The sequence below is a fragment of the Cydia pomonella genome, chromosome 1 (assembly GCF_033807575.1).
Source record: "Cydia pomonella isolate Wapato2018A chromosome 1, ilCydPomo1, whole genome shotgun sequence".
NCBI classification, from domain to species: Eukaryota; Metazoa; Arthropoda; class Insecta; order Lepidoptera; family Tortricidae; genus Cydia; species Cydia pomonella.
Genome location: NC_084703.1, coordinates 46,364,308 through 46,380,623, shown reverse-complemented (window position 1 = coordinate 46,380,623; position 16,316 = coordinate 46,364,308). Strand labels below are relative to the sequence as shown.

At 37.0% G+C, this 16,316-nt stretch overlaps 2 protein-coding genes across 6 annotated transcripts; both read left to right on the top strand.

Moving 5' to 3' along the window:
• The first annotated feature begins 1,621 nt into the window (after positions 1-1,621).
• On the top strand, positions 1,622-8,318 carry LOC133525236 (sulfiredoxin-1). The gene is made up of 3 exons (XM_061861532.1): positions 1,622-1,774; positions 6,981-7,111; positions 8,051-8,318. The coding sequence occupies exons 1-3, from the start codon at positions 1,723-1,725 to the stop codon at positions 8,258-8,260; spliced, it is 393 nt and encodes a 130-aa protein (XP_061717516.1). The 5' UTR covers positions 1,622-1,722; the 3' UTR covers positions 8,261-8,318.
• Positions 8,319-8,530: 212 nt separating this feature from the next.
• On the top strand, positions 8,531-16,116 carry LOC133525220 (uncharacterized). 5 transcript variants are annotated; one of them, XR_009800536.1, is made up of 4 exons: positions 8,531-10,219; positions 11,415-12,628; positions 13,760-14,143; positions 14,461-16,116. XR_009800536.1 is itself a non-coding variant. In XM_061861512.1 (3 exons), exons 1-3 carry the CDS (start codon positions 10,240-10,242, stop codon positions 12,634-12,636), a joined length of 504 nt encoding a protein of 167 aa, XP_061717496.1. In that variant the 5' UTR covers positions 10,226-10,239; the 3' UTR covers positions 12,637-12,940. The 5 variants fall into 5 exon arrangements, 1 of the variants encoding a protein (XP_061717496.1); XR_009800537.1 differs by lacking the exon at positions 8,531-10,219 and adding an exon at positions 10,470-10,512; XR_009800534.1 differs by lacking the exon at positions 8,531-10,219 and having other exon boundaries at positions 10,475-11,618; positions 12,566-12,628.
• Positions 16,117-16,316: the final 200 nt, after the last annotated feature.

Genomic DNA, 16,316 nt, shown 5'->3' with positions numbered 1-16,316 from the left:
AAATGCCTTATACTTTGCCATAGTTGATTCCGTGTTAAACTATGCCCTTGATTGCTATGGTCTCACTTTCAAATCGTACATGGATAAAGTAGAAGCGATACAAATTAGATTCTTAAAGTTACTTGTCAGTAAAAAAATTAGAAACAGCTGTAAAGGTAATTATAATACCCTATTTAAAATTTGTAAAATACTCCCAGTCAGTTTAAAACACAAATACCTCTTAGCTATTAACAACCACAGCAATAAGGTGCATATCTCGACACGATTAGAACATAAACATAATACAAGATCAGTGGCTGCGCAAAAATATGAAATACCCCGCGTTACCAACTATTATGGAGATAGAACATTAAGAAAAAGATTGTCGTATTTTTAAATAGTCTGCCTGAAAATATCAGACTTGAGCCCAATAAAATTAAATTTAAAAAAGCACTAAAGCTGCACCTAATGAAAACCCTTAGGTGACAATAAAATTGTATGCTTATGCCTGCAAATGTCACTCAAGTGAAGTGAGTTATATTTATGGTGTTAGTTTTAATATCACCTTTTTTGCAAATTCATTCCCTAAGTTAGTGAAAAAAGGGTTTTAAGTTTGCATCGGAAACCATGGAAACGAACATTTTTGTAAATAGTGATCTTGAAATGTCGTCAAAAGACACAATAATAGGAAACTAGAAAAGTGATTTCAGCGTTTTTAGTAATTATTTCCCCAAGGGAGATAAAATGGCGTTCATTGAAAGTTCATTAATCCCCTAAATTGGTGAAAAAAGGGTTTAAAGTTTACATTCGATTGGAATAGTGGACTTGAAAATTTTCTTAAGGGATTATATCGAGAACAATTTTTTTCACTTAGGGGCTTGAAACTTCGTAGGTTGTGTCAGACAAATCTCATGCGTTGTATAATTATTAACACGTGATTAACCGTCCCTACTGCTACCTTTTGCTGCATAATGTTCTATGCTCATGTAAGTCATGTATATAACCACTAACATACAAATCCACGCGTACGAAGTCGTAGGCAACAGCTAGTAACTCTAAGTATACTTTTTATATATAGGTAGTTGTTATGATGAAACCAGTAAACATTTTGTAAATTATTTATGCTGAACCGTGGCAAGTAGGTACAGTCAAGGTATTAAATATCGACACGTACAAAGTGCCAAAAATATGTACACAGGACCTTATTGTCTATACATTAAAGTAGTGTATACATATTTTTGGCACTTTATCCGTGTCGATATTTAATACCTTGACTGTACATACATTATAAGATTTATATTTCACGAATTGGAATTTCAACTGTTTCAGACGTTCGGCGGGGGATCCGACATGGCTAAAATTATCGGAAGCGTCCCTCCGATATCGGATGTCAGAAGACGTCTATGAGAAGAGCAGCTGCAGGAGATAGCCATTGGCATTAAGCCTGCCTTTCTGCGTATTTATTCGATTTTAGTAATAGGTAATGATTTATTAAATGAATGAATAAATACAGAGAAACATATATTTTAAATATTAGGTCTTTCCGTCATACGATATCGGATCGGGCAATGTGAAAATGCTCTAACAGGTAAAGTTGTTTATTTAATGTCTTTATCAGCCGGTCACAAATAGGTGACGATCTGACGATGACGAATACGACGAGCCTTCAGTTCAGCCACTTCACCTCGCCTCAGTGCCGCACCAACAGTCAAAAGGGGCGTACGTCGTTTTTATTCAACTCCCATGCTAAGATCTATTTGCAGATTAAGTAATTCTGTGGCTGCTGTTAAAACTTGTAAGTACCTATAGCTTTATTTTTATTTTACCTACGTGGTTCATCATTTCTAGCGTTTTGAACGCTATTTTTATGCTCCTATCTGTGGTATTTTCATGGTGAAAAACAAAAACAATACAAACAATTACCTTGAAAATAATATAACTTAATTTTGTTATAATAACGTTATTTTATTATAAGCGATAATTACGCAAGGTTAAATCATATTGTCGAGTCATGAAGTCGGCGACGCGACCACAAAAAAATACAAACTACATTGCGTGTGAACTGTGGAAATCTGATGAAAACAATATTTTAGATGAAACTGCGTAACGTAACGTACGCATACGAGTACAAACATTTTCGATACGATCGATTCGATTCGATATGTTATGCGAGCCAGACATTGTCAATAATAATGACATTACATTAAATTAAGAAATTACCTAATTACATCACACGTTTAGGGGGAAAATGTGACATGTTGTGACAAGGGGGTGGGGAGAGTCACAAACTTTTTGACGTCACTTAAACCCACTCAGCACTCAGTCAGTACTTTTTGTGAGTAACATAATTTTTTAAATTAGTTGTAAAGTTACCTATAAATAACGAGTTTTTGGAACTATTATCGTTTATTTTCGTCTTAAGTGAAACAGTTTATTTATGAGGATTATCTTCAAGTGTTTGTCTTGATCCGGTGTTTCTATTACCCCATCTAACCTTAAGTAAATCTGAGGAAAGCTAGTGCCCCCGCCAAGACGAGCCAAGCGAAGCGCTAGGGCACTACCTACCTTTTCTCGAAGCGCTTCGTCGTTTTTTTGAACCCTCATAACTTGGGTTTGGATTATTCCAGATAAACAAAATTCTCTAGATATCTTGTCAATAGTGGACCTATTAAAAATAAAATGTTTCAATTGCACAGCTCTTATACTTTAGATTTTATTGATATCTAAAAAAACCCCGATTTCGTCACTGATCATCAAAACTCTTAGAGTAGTTCATGAAGTCCTAGTATCCTAGAAATTTGGTAGGTATGTAAGCTAGTATTAGTACCAACAAAAAAAAAAATCTAGAACTTGTAACCCCAAGCCCTGAAACTAGGGGATGAAAATTAGTATGAGGTTTCCGCAAATTTTGATGCTAGAGGTCTGAACATCGATATATGCACTCCTTGTTATAAACAATGAAATACATATATCAGGATTTTAAGTATAACCTAAAGTAGGTATGTATTTTATTAGAATCACCTGAAACCATTCATTGTTACACCTCTGTTGCAGCAAGCGCCCATTGCAAATATATATAATGCAAACATAGTTCAGAGTCAGTGGCGTAGCGTGCCTTGGCGGGGCCCCGTATAAAAAATTGTTTGGGGGCCCTTAGGAAGGGTAAAGATTTCTCACAAAAACGCATGTTGGGGGCCCCCGTGGCCCGAGGGCCCCGTATAATTGATACGGCAGATACGGCGGTAGCTACGCCCCTGTTCAGAGTTCGCTTTTAAGATCATAACTTACGGTTGTTTTTAACCCTGTACCGTATATGCAACCATATATGGCACTTATAATATTCAACCCTATTGACAAGTATTTAAGTTCAAATTTAAATAAAATATTTTTTATGACATGCGTTAACGGGTTGAGTAATCTTGAGGATTTCCTCTACTGACTTCATCGTCGATTCGAATCATCTGAAATTGTAACAATTTATGCACAAAACTTAAACATATGACTATGGCTTTTAAAATAAAATTGCGCAATTTTATTGTTGAGGGAACCCTTCTTTTTTTGTTAAAACTTACAACAAATTAAAATTCATAAACATAATATCCAATTATCCACAGCCCCGAGTACGCACGTCCATCTCGCCAAAGAGAATTGATTGTAAATGTATTTATGTATCAATGTATCTTTGATCTCGCTCAAGGCCAGTCAAGGCTCACTTACGCGCAGTGGGAGTGAGACAAGAACCACGAGGTCCATGAGGTCTTAAATAATTACGTCTAGAAGCTGTGGGCCATAACCATAGTTGTAGTACAGTACCCCTAGTGTAAATTAATTCGATAGTGAGACGTGACGTACGCGTTTGCGTCTAATTTTGTATGGCATTTTGAGTTACCAAAACGTTCAGCTTGGCGCTCTGTTTCTAAATCCCATACAAAATGAGACTTAACGCAAACGCGTACGTGACGTCACGCTATCGAATAAAATTACACTAGGGGTTCTGGAATATGGTTGGGTGGTGTACGGGTATTTACCCCAGCTAAACAGCTTTTTGCGAAAGTTACCTCGGCCTTTATAGGCAACCTGGAGTAAGCCAAGATATTACCGGTTATAAATAAGTCAGCTCGAGGTAATGTCAAAGACCGGAAACTATACAGACTAAGGTTATAGACCACATATATTAAGCATGCGAGGTATTTAAAACGATCTGTACACGAGTTTATTGTTAGAAATTAATAAATATTATAAGAACAATCTTACGAAGGTACACAAATCGCCCTAGTCTCCCAATATCCCTACTAGACAATAAATATAATACATAGCATACATAGGTACATATCAATTATAAAACATCCATAACTCAGGAAAAAAAATTGTCATAAACACACAAATAAATGCCCTTACCAGGATTCGAACCCGGGACATCCTGCTTCTCAGGCAAGGTCACTACCGACTATTTAGGCTAGGAGGCCGTAGCAAGAAGCGCTTTATTTTAACCTCCACTTTCGTCTTGAGCGTGTGTATATTATCTTAATAAATAAATAATAATAATTATTATTATGGGATATTATTACACAAATTGAGTAAGTCCCACAGTATTAAGCTCAATAAGGCTTGTGTTGTGGGTACTTAGACAACGATATATATAATATATAAATATTAATAAATACTTAAATACATAGGAAACACCCATGACTCAGGAACAAATATCCATGCTCATCACACAAATACATGCCCTTACTAGGATTTGAACCCGGGACCATCAGCTGTGTAGGCAGGGTCACTACCCACTAGGCCAAACCGGTCGTCATATATTTTGAACATTTCATCAATTTTTTTTTATGGAGGATAGGCAGGCGTTTGACCACGATTTCACCTGTTGGTAAGTGAGGATGCGGTCTACGGTGGAGCACGCTTACCTATGAGATACCTATTATTCTAGCCTTGAAGAGATCCAGATTGTATCTACTCACGAGGAAACACAGACTCGGGCAGGGCATTCCACTCCTTGGCAGTTCGCAGGAATATTGAAGCAAAACGCTTCGTGCGTATTTGTGGAATACCTACCATGAAGCGATGCCGAAGTGCCGATTGTCTGGTAGTCCGATGGTGAAATGGGGACGGAGGAATAAGGTTGTGTAGTTCTTCGGCACACTCTCCAAAATGTATCCTGTAAAAAATCGTTAGGCTGGCAACCTTGCGACGATGCTCCAGACTTTGAAGTCGAGCATTCGTCAGATCGTCGTCATTAATGATTTTCTTGGCCCTCCTCTCGACTGACTCGAGCGCCTCAAGTTGGTATTTTGCTGAACCATCCCACACTAAAGAACAGTATGCCACACACGATCGGACTTGTGCGATTTTTAGTGCAGATTGGACAAGGCCTACATATTTATCACCAGCTAGTTATACCTTGTATTGTTAGAGATGTTAAAAAACACAAAATAAAAAAAAACTATATAATAAATAAATAAATCATTTAAACGTTGATGTATTTTGCTTCAGATACATATCATAGAACACCGGATTAGGCTAATTAAATTAAATTGTTGCATATTCAAGTATCACTCACTACCAATGCTTCCTCTAAGATTTAATTCTTAGATTACTTAAGGCCATATAGAACGAATTAAAAGCAGTCACGTACTAAACTAGCTAATCAGCATGCTATCGTCTGCTGCTTTTAAATTACCTACCTATAAGCATACACATTTGCGATATTTTTCGCTAGCTTAATAATTCCAGTTGTATTTTATGCAGCACTTATTTAAGTTATAAAGAATTCTGATGGCCTGAGAGCATCTAAAACAAACTTGCACTCGGCGTACTAAACTAAGATAATGAACGATAATAAGTTATAATCATGTTATCAAATTAAAAATTACAACAACAAGATAAATACTAAGCTGCTTGAACAAAAATGCGACTGTAATCAATATCGGTGGGCTTTTGCATATAAATTGAAAACAACTTTATTTTCAGCTACTTGTTTACGAAATTGTGGTACCTACTGAGTGACCCAAGTGTACGTGAATATGTTTATCAACTCTATGCTGTATCAATTCGCGCTATAATCGCATGATACAACAGACTTTAAACATTACTTTTTTTTTAAATTAGCACTGTATTCTATTGTAATAAGTATGTATTCTTGAATATCTGAGGTGAGTATACCTATCCTCGTGAATATGCATTCGGAAAAGGTCAGCCTGACCACTAGCTGACTTTGTTTGCTTCGGCTTGCATAGATAATGCCGCAATCTTGTTTGATAATACTAAAAAAATACTTGATATCGTAATAGATAAATAAAGATAATACACCTGACATTTATTATATAATTTGTAGACGCTTTTAACACAATAGGGTCAATAGGGTAGGTTAGGGTGTAAAAGCTCTACTGTTAAGTAAGCTTGTCTCATGCGCGGAGCGTCAACCGTTTTCTTGTTTTTTTTTTTTCCCACAATATGTCAACCAATTTACACAAAACCTTAAAATATTATACACATAGACCCTCAACAATCACTCTATTAAGACCTAGGTGAAAAGTAGAAAACCGCGTGAAAATCCGTTTAGTAGTTTTTGAGTTTATCGCGAACATACAGACACAGACACGGCGCTCGACTGTGGGCTTGTGCACAAATCACGCTAGGTTTTTTCGGCTACTTTTTGATCACCCCCACCCACCCCTTTGGTGATATTTGGTGAGGTTTTTGGCTACCCCCTCGTCCTCCACATAACCTCACGTGTATTTTATTGTTTTTTTTTCATTCGACCTCATTTTAGGATAAACAGTATTTGTATATAATATAATAAATCTTGTTTATTTTTCTATTTGCGTTATCAATGTGATGTATATTTATTATACGCGCTCTAAAATTTTGTAAAATAGACTCGCCTTTTTGAAGAATTTCCCCCCTATCAAACCTAGCGTGAATTGTGCACAAGCCCTGTTTTATATTATAAGGTATTTATATATATTAGGGGTAATTATTTCTTATGATTTCAGCATCAAGGATGACTAGCGTACACAGCGCATGGAAGGAAGAGGTGTACGACATCCCGATCTCGGTGCTGATCCGGCCGTTCATTCCCGAGCTGGACGAGAAGAAGGTCCAATCGCTTATGGAGACTATTAAGGTGATTAGTTGATTACCTATTCCCTCAAACATATGTTTAAATAAGTTCTTCGTTTTTGTACCTCAAAGTTAAGAAACTATGTGAAACAAATAAGCACAAGGATGACTAGCGTACACAGCGCATGAAAGGTGTACATCCTGATCTCGGTGCTAATCCGGCCGTTCATTCCCGAGCTGGACGAGAAGAAGGTCCTGTCGCTTATGGATTAACTATTCCCTTGAACATACATTAACACTTTGACCACCAAAAAGGCGGGCGGCTACGGCGGCAAACTTCGTGCATTCCGACTAGGATCGCGATGAAGCGCACGATAGGCGGTTAAATAAGTTGAAATTGTCGTCTTTCCGTACTTCAAAGTTAAGAATATTTGTCAAACATTTATATCATTCGTCTTTGTACATATATACATATTATACTATACATTTCTGTTGTATGCCTACTTGTTGTCCTGTGCAATAGTTTTGTAAAATGTTTACAATTTTGATACATCTCAAAATTACGATATACCTAAGTGAGTCATCGTTAATTACCCCTACCCTGTATGTATGTTAGTTTTCACATCATCTACTCAGAAAAGGGCCTTTTGTTCCCTGCTCGGAGGCATCAAAGTGGCACTTTTTTTCTCTGCCAGGAGGATCAAAGTGGCACTTTTCTATTTCAGGACCCTATATATTTTTTATATTGAATAATATTTTTAAACATAATAACTTGCTCAAAGGTTTCATGAAAAGCAATAGATAGGTGTCACATGGTGGCAATTTTTTTCTCTCATTTGGACACGCTCAGGATTATTTTAGATGTACGAGTACGCCTACACCTTAAAGGTCATTTGGCTCCCTCGTGACACAATCTACTATTTTTACCTCGATCGTTTAACATGAGGCAAAGTTTATTTGATATGCAAAATAAAAAAATAACCTGTTCTAACTTAACATTCAGAAAGAAGAAGAAGCCGGCAACGTACCCCCTATAGATGTGCTCTGGATCAAAGGCTCCCAAGGCGGGGACTATTACTACAGCTTCGGGGGCTGCCACCGCTACGCGGCCTACTCCAGGCTGCGACGAGAGACCATCCCGGCTAAGCTCATACGGTCCACGCTGAGCGATCTGCGGACGTATCTGGGCAGCAGCACGCCCGACTTGAAGTAGACTTACTGCCGTATAGTTCGTGTTATACACGATGACGCGCGGATTTGTCAAGACAATACAAGTTCCCAGGTAGCAAACTGACGTCAGTGACGCACAATTGACGTCATTTATAGGTCATAACAAGGTCAGTACTCTATTCGTCGAGAGTAGACGTTTCACTGACGTCTATTTAAGGTCATTATTAGGACGTACCATTTTGGACACAAAATTGACGTTACACTGACGTCTATTTGGGGTCACTATCCGGACGTACTTTCTTTGTCACAAAATTGACGTTTCAGTGACGTCTATATGGGGTCACTATCAGGACGTACCTTTTTAGTCACAAATTTGACGTTTTACTGACGTCTATTTGGGGTCACTATCAGGACGTACCTTTTTAGTCACAAATTTGACGTTTTACTGACGTCTATTTGGGGACACTATCAGGACGTACTTTCTTTGTCACAAAATTGACGTTTCACTGACGTCTATTTGGGGTCACTATCAGGACGTACTTTCTTTGTCACAAAATTGACGTTTCACTGACGTCTATATGGGGTCACTACAAGGACGTACCTTTTTAGTCACAAATTTGACGTTTTACTGACGTCTATTTGGGGTCACTATCAGGACGTACCTTTTTAGTCACAGATTTGACGTTTTACTGACGTCTATTTGGGGACACTATCAGGACGTCCTTTTTTTATCACAAAATTGACGTTTCACGTACGTCTATTTGGGGTCACTACCAGGACGTACTTTCTTTGACACAAAATTGACGTTCCACTGACGTCTATTTGGGGTCACTATCGGGACGTACCTTTTTAGTCACAAAATTGACGTTTTACTGACGTCTATTTGGGGTCGCTATCAGGACGTACTTTTTTGTCACAAAAATTACGCTTCACAGACGTCTATTTGGGATCACTATCAGGACGTACCTTTTTAGTCACAAATTTGACGTTTTACTGACGTCTATTTGGGGTCACTAATACGACGTACTTTCTTTGTTTTAAAATTGACGTTTATTTGGGGTCACTATCAGGACATACCAGCTTAGTCACAAAATGGACGCTTCACTGACGTCTATTTGGGGTCACTATAAGGACGTACCTTTTTAGTCACAAAATTGCCGTTCTACTGACGTCTGTATGGGGTCACTATCAGGACATACCTTCTTAAGTCATTAAATTGACGTGTCACTGACGTCTAATTGGGGTTGTAATATAATGGTAATTGGGGAATCTTTTGTAAAAACAAGAGACTTGGCAACACTGCCGTGTTGAAACAGCGATTGCAGCGCCGCTACGCCCCGCCGCAGCGGCGTCACAACAACGTTATTAATTTTCGAACAACGAGTCAAAGACGTGCAGGCCTACCGCGAAAAACGAAATTCGCAAATTGAGGGGATCTTTCTCTTTTACTCTCACTAAGACGTCATTAGAGTGACAGAGAAAAATGCCCGCAATTGACGAACGTCGATTTTCGCGGCTATTGCCCTGTTTCACTAAACGTGATTCTTAATATTAGCGTAGTAACTTCTTATAGAAATTTACATCTATTTGGGGTCTCTGTTAGTAGGACGTACCATTTTAGTCACAAAATTGACGTTCTATTGACGTCTATTTGGGGTTACTATCAAGACGTATGTAACCGACAAAATAACGCGTTTCGTTTCTTGATACCAATTTGTCAATCTTGTATTGTAAAATATTTATAAAGTAAAAAAAGCATTTCCGTTTGTTTCGGTAACTCTAAAGTTGTTATACAGTATTTTTTTATAGATTTTATAATTAATAACACCAAAACAAGCTTAAAATTGTTATTTTTAGAAACATCAGAAGTTGGAACGGAACGAAATTCTGACATTTTGATTGAAGTGTCATGTGTCATGTATCGTTTCCCTCCTTTTCCGTTTGCCCGGTCTGTTGTGTTGTATCGCGTCCGTGGGTGCTGTGCAATTCGAGACTCTTAAAGGTATATCTTAGTTTTATCACATGATAAACACATACTCAGTGATGAGTACATACTCAGTGATACAATTCAGTGATCAAGACGGCGGATCAATATCCATTGTAAAGAATCAGTGGATTACGCCAAGGCGTCGGGAGGTATTTTGGCCACCCGTCAAGGGATGTAAAGCTTTTGAAAAGGTGTTGGCGGATACCAAAACACCGGATGAGAAATGGAAACGATACTTCATCCAAAGAGTTTTTTGTGAGACTGGTACGTATATATTTATTTTAAGAACCACGTGGATTTTGCTATTGGTAAGTCACGTACTTAGAGGTATGGTATCTGGATGCAATATTTCTTGATTTACCGAGAGCTTACTAATGTTGGTGGAAGTTTCCGTTTTCTGTGATAGTTCAGTTTTTCGAAGATAAAATATGTAGAGTCATTGCGTTAATTTCCGTACAGATTATCAATTAATGTAATTGATTTTTAATTTTCTATTTGCGACATATAATTTTATGTAAATAGATTGATATATTGTTTTGACATTAATGATTGCAATAGGTACGTACAAATTTGTGCAGCAAAGTACGTTTATATTCAAATTTCGTCAAGTGGACGAAAACTAGTGCCGGACAAAAACCAACACACCTACATATAGGTAGTATTCTTGTTGGTATATTGAGTAAAAATGTTACGTTACTGTAGGTAATGTCATTGTCACAGCAGTGTTATGGATTTATTCGGATTTGTTATAGTATCTTGTAAGTTTACATATTCAGCAGTAATCTTAATTACAAACAGTATAGCAATAATTTAGTGAAGTTCCGGGTAAAACTTATTACCAGGTAAAAAAAATATTTTCGATTAGTTTAGCGATACACAGACAAAGAGACAGAAAGATAGAGTTGCTTTCACACTTATAATATTAATATGGATGGACAGCTTATGGTCATTTTCATAAACCTATTGCTGAGACAAGTAGCAGCATTTTTGGGATAATTTTACCTTGCATTGTGTCTGTATTAACATAACTTCTGTAGTGTCCAGGTAAATGGATAATTGACTGTGCTACTAACCACTTACTACCCTGTTCCTACTCCATCCTACATATTTACCAATAACCTTGTTTTAATTGACTGAGGGATGCATTATGTTGTGTTCATTTATTATTTTTGCATGTTGTGTGTATTTTTTATTTTATTTGCATGTAAAGACGATATAGATAAAGCCAAAAGAAAACTGAAACTGGTCGAGGAGACATCAGACTTACAGACTGAAGCAGAAGAAGAACCAAATTTTAAGCGGAAAAGAAATAACAGATATATTTCCACAAGCGATGAAGATGATGGTCACATAACGCCACCACCAATTAAGAAAAAAATCTTGAACAAAACAGCTGCTGCTGCTTACTATAGAGGTAAGTTGAGGTTATAGCCAACGGGCCATTATTATTTATGAATTAAGTCCCGCCACATTGAACAATTATGATGCTGTAGATACTTGTTGCATGTGTCAGAATAGTAAGAGTAGCATTTTTTTCTAAGGTTTATATTGTCAATATTCAGTTTAGCAACTTCATAGGTGTGCAAAGTGTCAGAATTTACTTCATAACCGCCATTTTATGTTGCTGCTTTCTCATAATCAAACAACTTTCAGCCAGTTTATTTAATGTATTTTTGTCCCATGGTTCTCATGCAAATATAATATATGATATATCAGGTGCTTCCTATAACATTAGAAAATAATTAAACCATATTATTGTAACTCCTCAAACTGATCAACATTTGTTCAGCAACTTTAAAAAATTATGAAATCTTCAGATTTTCTCTTTTTCATACAAATTAAATATTATTTTCAATGTATCTGTTATCACAGTTCTAAGTATGGGGAACCCCCAAAATTTATTGTTTTTTTTTCTATTTTTGTGTAAACATCTTAATGCGGTTCATAGAATACATCTACTTATCAAGTTTGAACAGTATAGCTCTTATAGTTTCGGAAAAAAGTGGCTGTGACATAATCGGACACACAGACGGACATGACGAATCTATAAGGGTTCCGTTTTTTGCCATTTGGCTACGGAACCCTAAAAATGAAATTTTTGACAAAAACTTATTTTGGTCAATATATATAGCTAGCTGCTTACTGCTTACTCTGTTATATCCATTAAGTGTTTCTTCTAGTCAAATTTATCTTTTTGTTAGAACACTGTTTTGGCATGGAGAGACAGATGGAAGGTTTTTCCTTTTCTGGTATGGACCCTTTAATATCAAGAGTAAATAGATATATTTTGTGTAGTTTTTTTTATATAGAAGTATAATATTACAAAGAACTCTCAAAAATAATATGTTATGGTTTGTACAGATAACCGTCAGGCTCAGCCAAACATTACCCGAGATTCCCGGGAAGCCCCTTCAACACCAGAAAGTAAGTAAATCATAATTAATACATACCTAATAGAATATTATTCTTACCAGTAAGCCTAGCACATGATTGGCGCGAGAGTATGTCGCCGCTAGATAGACTACCCATCTTTTTCTAACTGTATTAATTACAAAGGGACGGGTAGTTTATTTCGCGGCGACATAACCACAGGTGATTTATTTTTTAGGGTGTTGTACCAAAAAGGTACAAAAGGAACCCTTATGGTGCAACTCTGTCCGTCCGTCCGTCAGTCTGTCTGTCTGTTTGTCACATCGCTATCAATTTGGAATATTATAGTCATCAATAATGCTAACCCAAACACATTGAAAGTGTTATTTTTCTATTTTATTTTTATTAAATATGAAAAATGCCCCATATGAAGAGAGGAAAATTTTCAAATTACTAGGTCTAGTGGGGTATCGTTTCAAAGATCTTAAATGTACATTTCAAAAAATAATCATTAATGAAGGGAAATGTAAAACAAATTGTCACCTGAGCCGAAGGCGAGGGTGGCAAACACGTGGGATGGAATGTCCTACGTTTCCTCCCGTGGTGCGCATACTATTTTTCTGCTCGACGGAGGCGGAAAGCGGCAACTTCGTTTAGCGCAGCGGGAGCAAAGTTGACGCTTTCCGCCCAGAGGGCAGAAAAAATATAATCATGCCTATATCTTGAAAACTTTTTTGTGACTATCAAAAAACCTTTCGTAATTTAATTTGCAATTTAACCTCCTTTGCTGGTGTTAATTATACTTGAAATTCGTATGAGATTACACAAAAAACACCTTTTTTTCAAATAAAACAAAAAAAATTGAAATCGGTTCGAATGATAAAGAAAAAAAACAACATATGTACACAGGTCCCTCAAATTAGTTAGCGAATTTGCCGATAGATGACGCTGTACACAATTATACTTAGTATACTTCTGGTCATTAAGTCTTTTGTATTTTTACATGAGATAATTGAAAGTTTGTACGGAACCCTCGGTGCGCGAGTTAAACGAACTCTCACTTGACCGGTTTTTTTTATTCTGGACTGGGTAAGTCGGTCTAAGCGTGCATTGTATTATTAATACTCATAGAAAATAAATATAATACATATTATGTTAATGTTTGAAACCCTCCAGAACCAACAGAAACCCTCTCATTGCTGAATGTAGTTGACGGGCTTCCTGTCTTGACAAACAGTGTCCTGCAAGGTAAGATATCAATGTTTAACCATCTGCGGTGGTTTGATTTTCATGTTCATGTATGTGTAATATGTGTGTGGTGTTCATTCCTATGTTCATTTCTACAGAGTAAACAGCTATAGCTGGTTTGATATTGCACGCCGTTGTATGGGAACCTTGCACTTTGTGACTATGCGCTGAAACTTGGCATCGTTGATTCTTAGCTGGTTCAAAAGTCTGCCCTGTCTGTCTACTTGGGGTACATACGTAGTCCTTGGTCGCGAAAAGAACAACCACCGAATCTCGGCAGCGACGTGCCAGCAACGCCATCGTGCGGTCAAGGATTAAAAGGTAGGTAAAGGTACAAGTTGAAACACAACTACGCGTCGCTGATCTCGACTTCATGTCGCCGCGTCACTGACTGGTTTCTATGTATTTCTATGAAATAGCATTCGAACGCGGCTACACGAAGTCGAGCTCAGCGACGCGTATAATGATGTATATCCATCATTGGCGTCAAAAAGGTTAAGACACGCTTGTTGTTCACGGCTGGTAGAACGTTAATACTTTGCCGCTATATTATTTATACATACATACATACATACATTCGGTATCTTAACTGCGACCCATCACTAATACATTATTACATTAACATAACTGTCTTTCAGGTTTGCAAGATACAGTGGTGTCACTACTGACCCACATAAAGGCCCAGAATGATATAATCATCTCGATTTTGCGAGAAAAACATACAAGATTGGATTTAAAACCAGAGTTCAAATTTCCCATCAAAACTTCGGAGGAGTTGGAAATTGTGGAAAAAAATTTAACGTCACAAGAAAACCATGCTAACGTGGTAAGTTTTAAGTTTGTCAATGCGATAGTATCATCGAAACTACAAGCGTACCGGATAGGTATAATAACCGGCATAGCCTCGTAACGTCGTAAGTAGCCGGGTCCACACAGAGCGAGCATACGCGCGAGGATATTGCCTCGTGCTTATGGTCGCTGTGTGGACCCGGCTAGTCCCGTGTTTTTAGGAAGCAGGAGTCATAACTGCCGAATCTACTATTTATGAAGTACAAACTAGTACGTTTTTTAATTTAATAACCAAGTTTTAATACCTATGTGTTTCTTAGCGAGTGTCAGGATGACAGGACCATATATTTATAACGAATGTTACTCCAAGTTTTAGTACCTTTTTAGGGTTCCTTACCATAAAAGTACTAAAGGAACCCTTATGGTGCCATTCTGTCCGTCCGTCCGTCCGTCTGTCACATTGATAAATATCTCGAGAACTACTTAAGCTATCGATTTGAAATTTGGAATAGTCATGAAGAACGCTAACCCTAACACTTTGAAAGTATTATTCTTTAAATTTATTTTTATTAATTGTGGAAAATGCCCAATAAGAAGAATAATTATGAAAGGTACAAATTAGGTACTAAATCTTTGTCAAAAGTTGGATTCTATCGATATAACCCCTACAACTAGGGGGAACTGGACTTGGTCCTATCAACCTGACGTCAGAATGGCTGACCACTTTATTTTCAATATTTAGAGATTTTAAGTTAAGTACAAATTTTTCGATGTCAGGTACCAAATAGTACAAAAAATTGACACTCAACGAATTGTACACAGACAAATTGGTTTTTATACGATTTCAGAGAAATACCAACCCGTTATTTTATGATCTGCAGTATAGTTAAGTTTGTGAATGTTTTTGTAATAAGAAATATTTACAGGTAGCCTACTTCAAGAGCCTTGGTGGACAGGGCGTTAATAATAAAGTATCTAGAGTTATGAAAGTTGCATTGTCCGACTCTATGGCAAGCAAGTACAACTTTTACGGTAAAAGATCAGACAAGAAGCCATTTGCAGAACTACGTCTCCGGGCGTGTGCAAAACCATTCGATGTAGAAGGAACCCACCATCAATTACAATGTCACTACCAGCAAGCTTGTTGTGGATCAGACTCTGGTGAAAACAAATTCGGATTTTAGAAGAAATTCAAAGTGGCGGCCGTGTTTACAATCTTTGACTACGAATTCATATAAGGGTATCTTTCGGATCCTCAGATGTAATTTGTTATCGTGACTAGATCAAATTTTCCGTCGTATGTACCGTTTTTGAACTACAAGAAAAAAACTTAAAAATAGCAAAAAAAGTTCCACAACTTCTGGAATGGAGCAAACTCGGATTACACAAATTTAGGATCAAATAAAGGTATTAAGACGATTTGACTGGCCTCTTAAAATACTTAAAAAGTACCTTGTTAATATGTAGTTTATATGTTATTATTAAACTACTAGTTCCTTGATGTACATTTGGGGTTTTTTATTTTTCTTGCCCCCGTTCAGCATCGCGTCGCATGCAATTGACAAATAGTCGTCATTGGGAAGTAACGGTTGCTTAATGATAATGAGTTTAGTTAATGAATTGGCAAAATATTTCGTATGTGCAATATATCAATTGAATCTTCAATAAACGAATGATAACTGGCTTAAATTGAAGTCCCATTGAC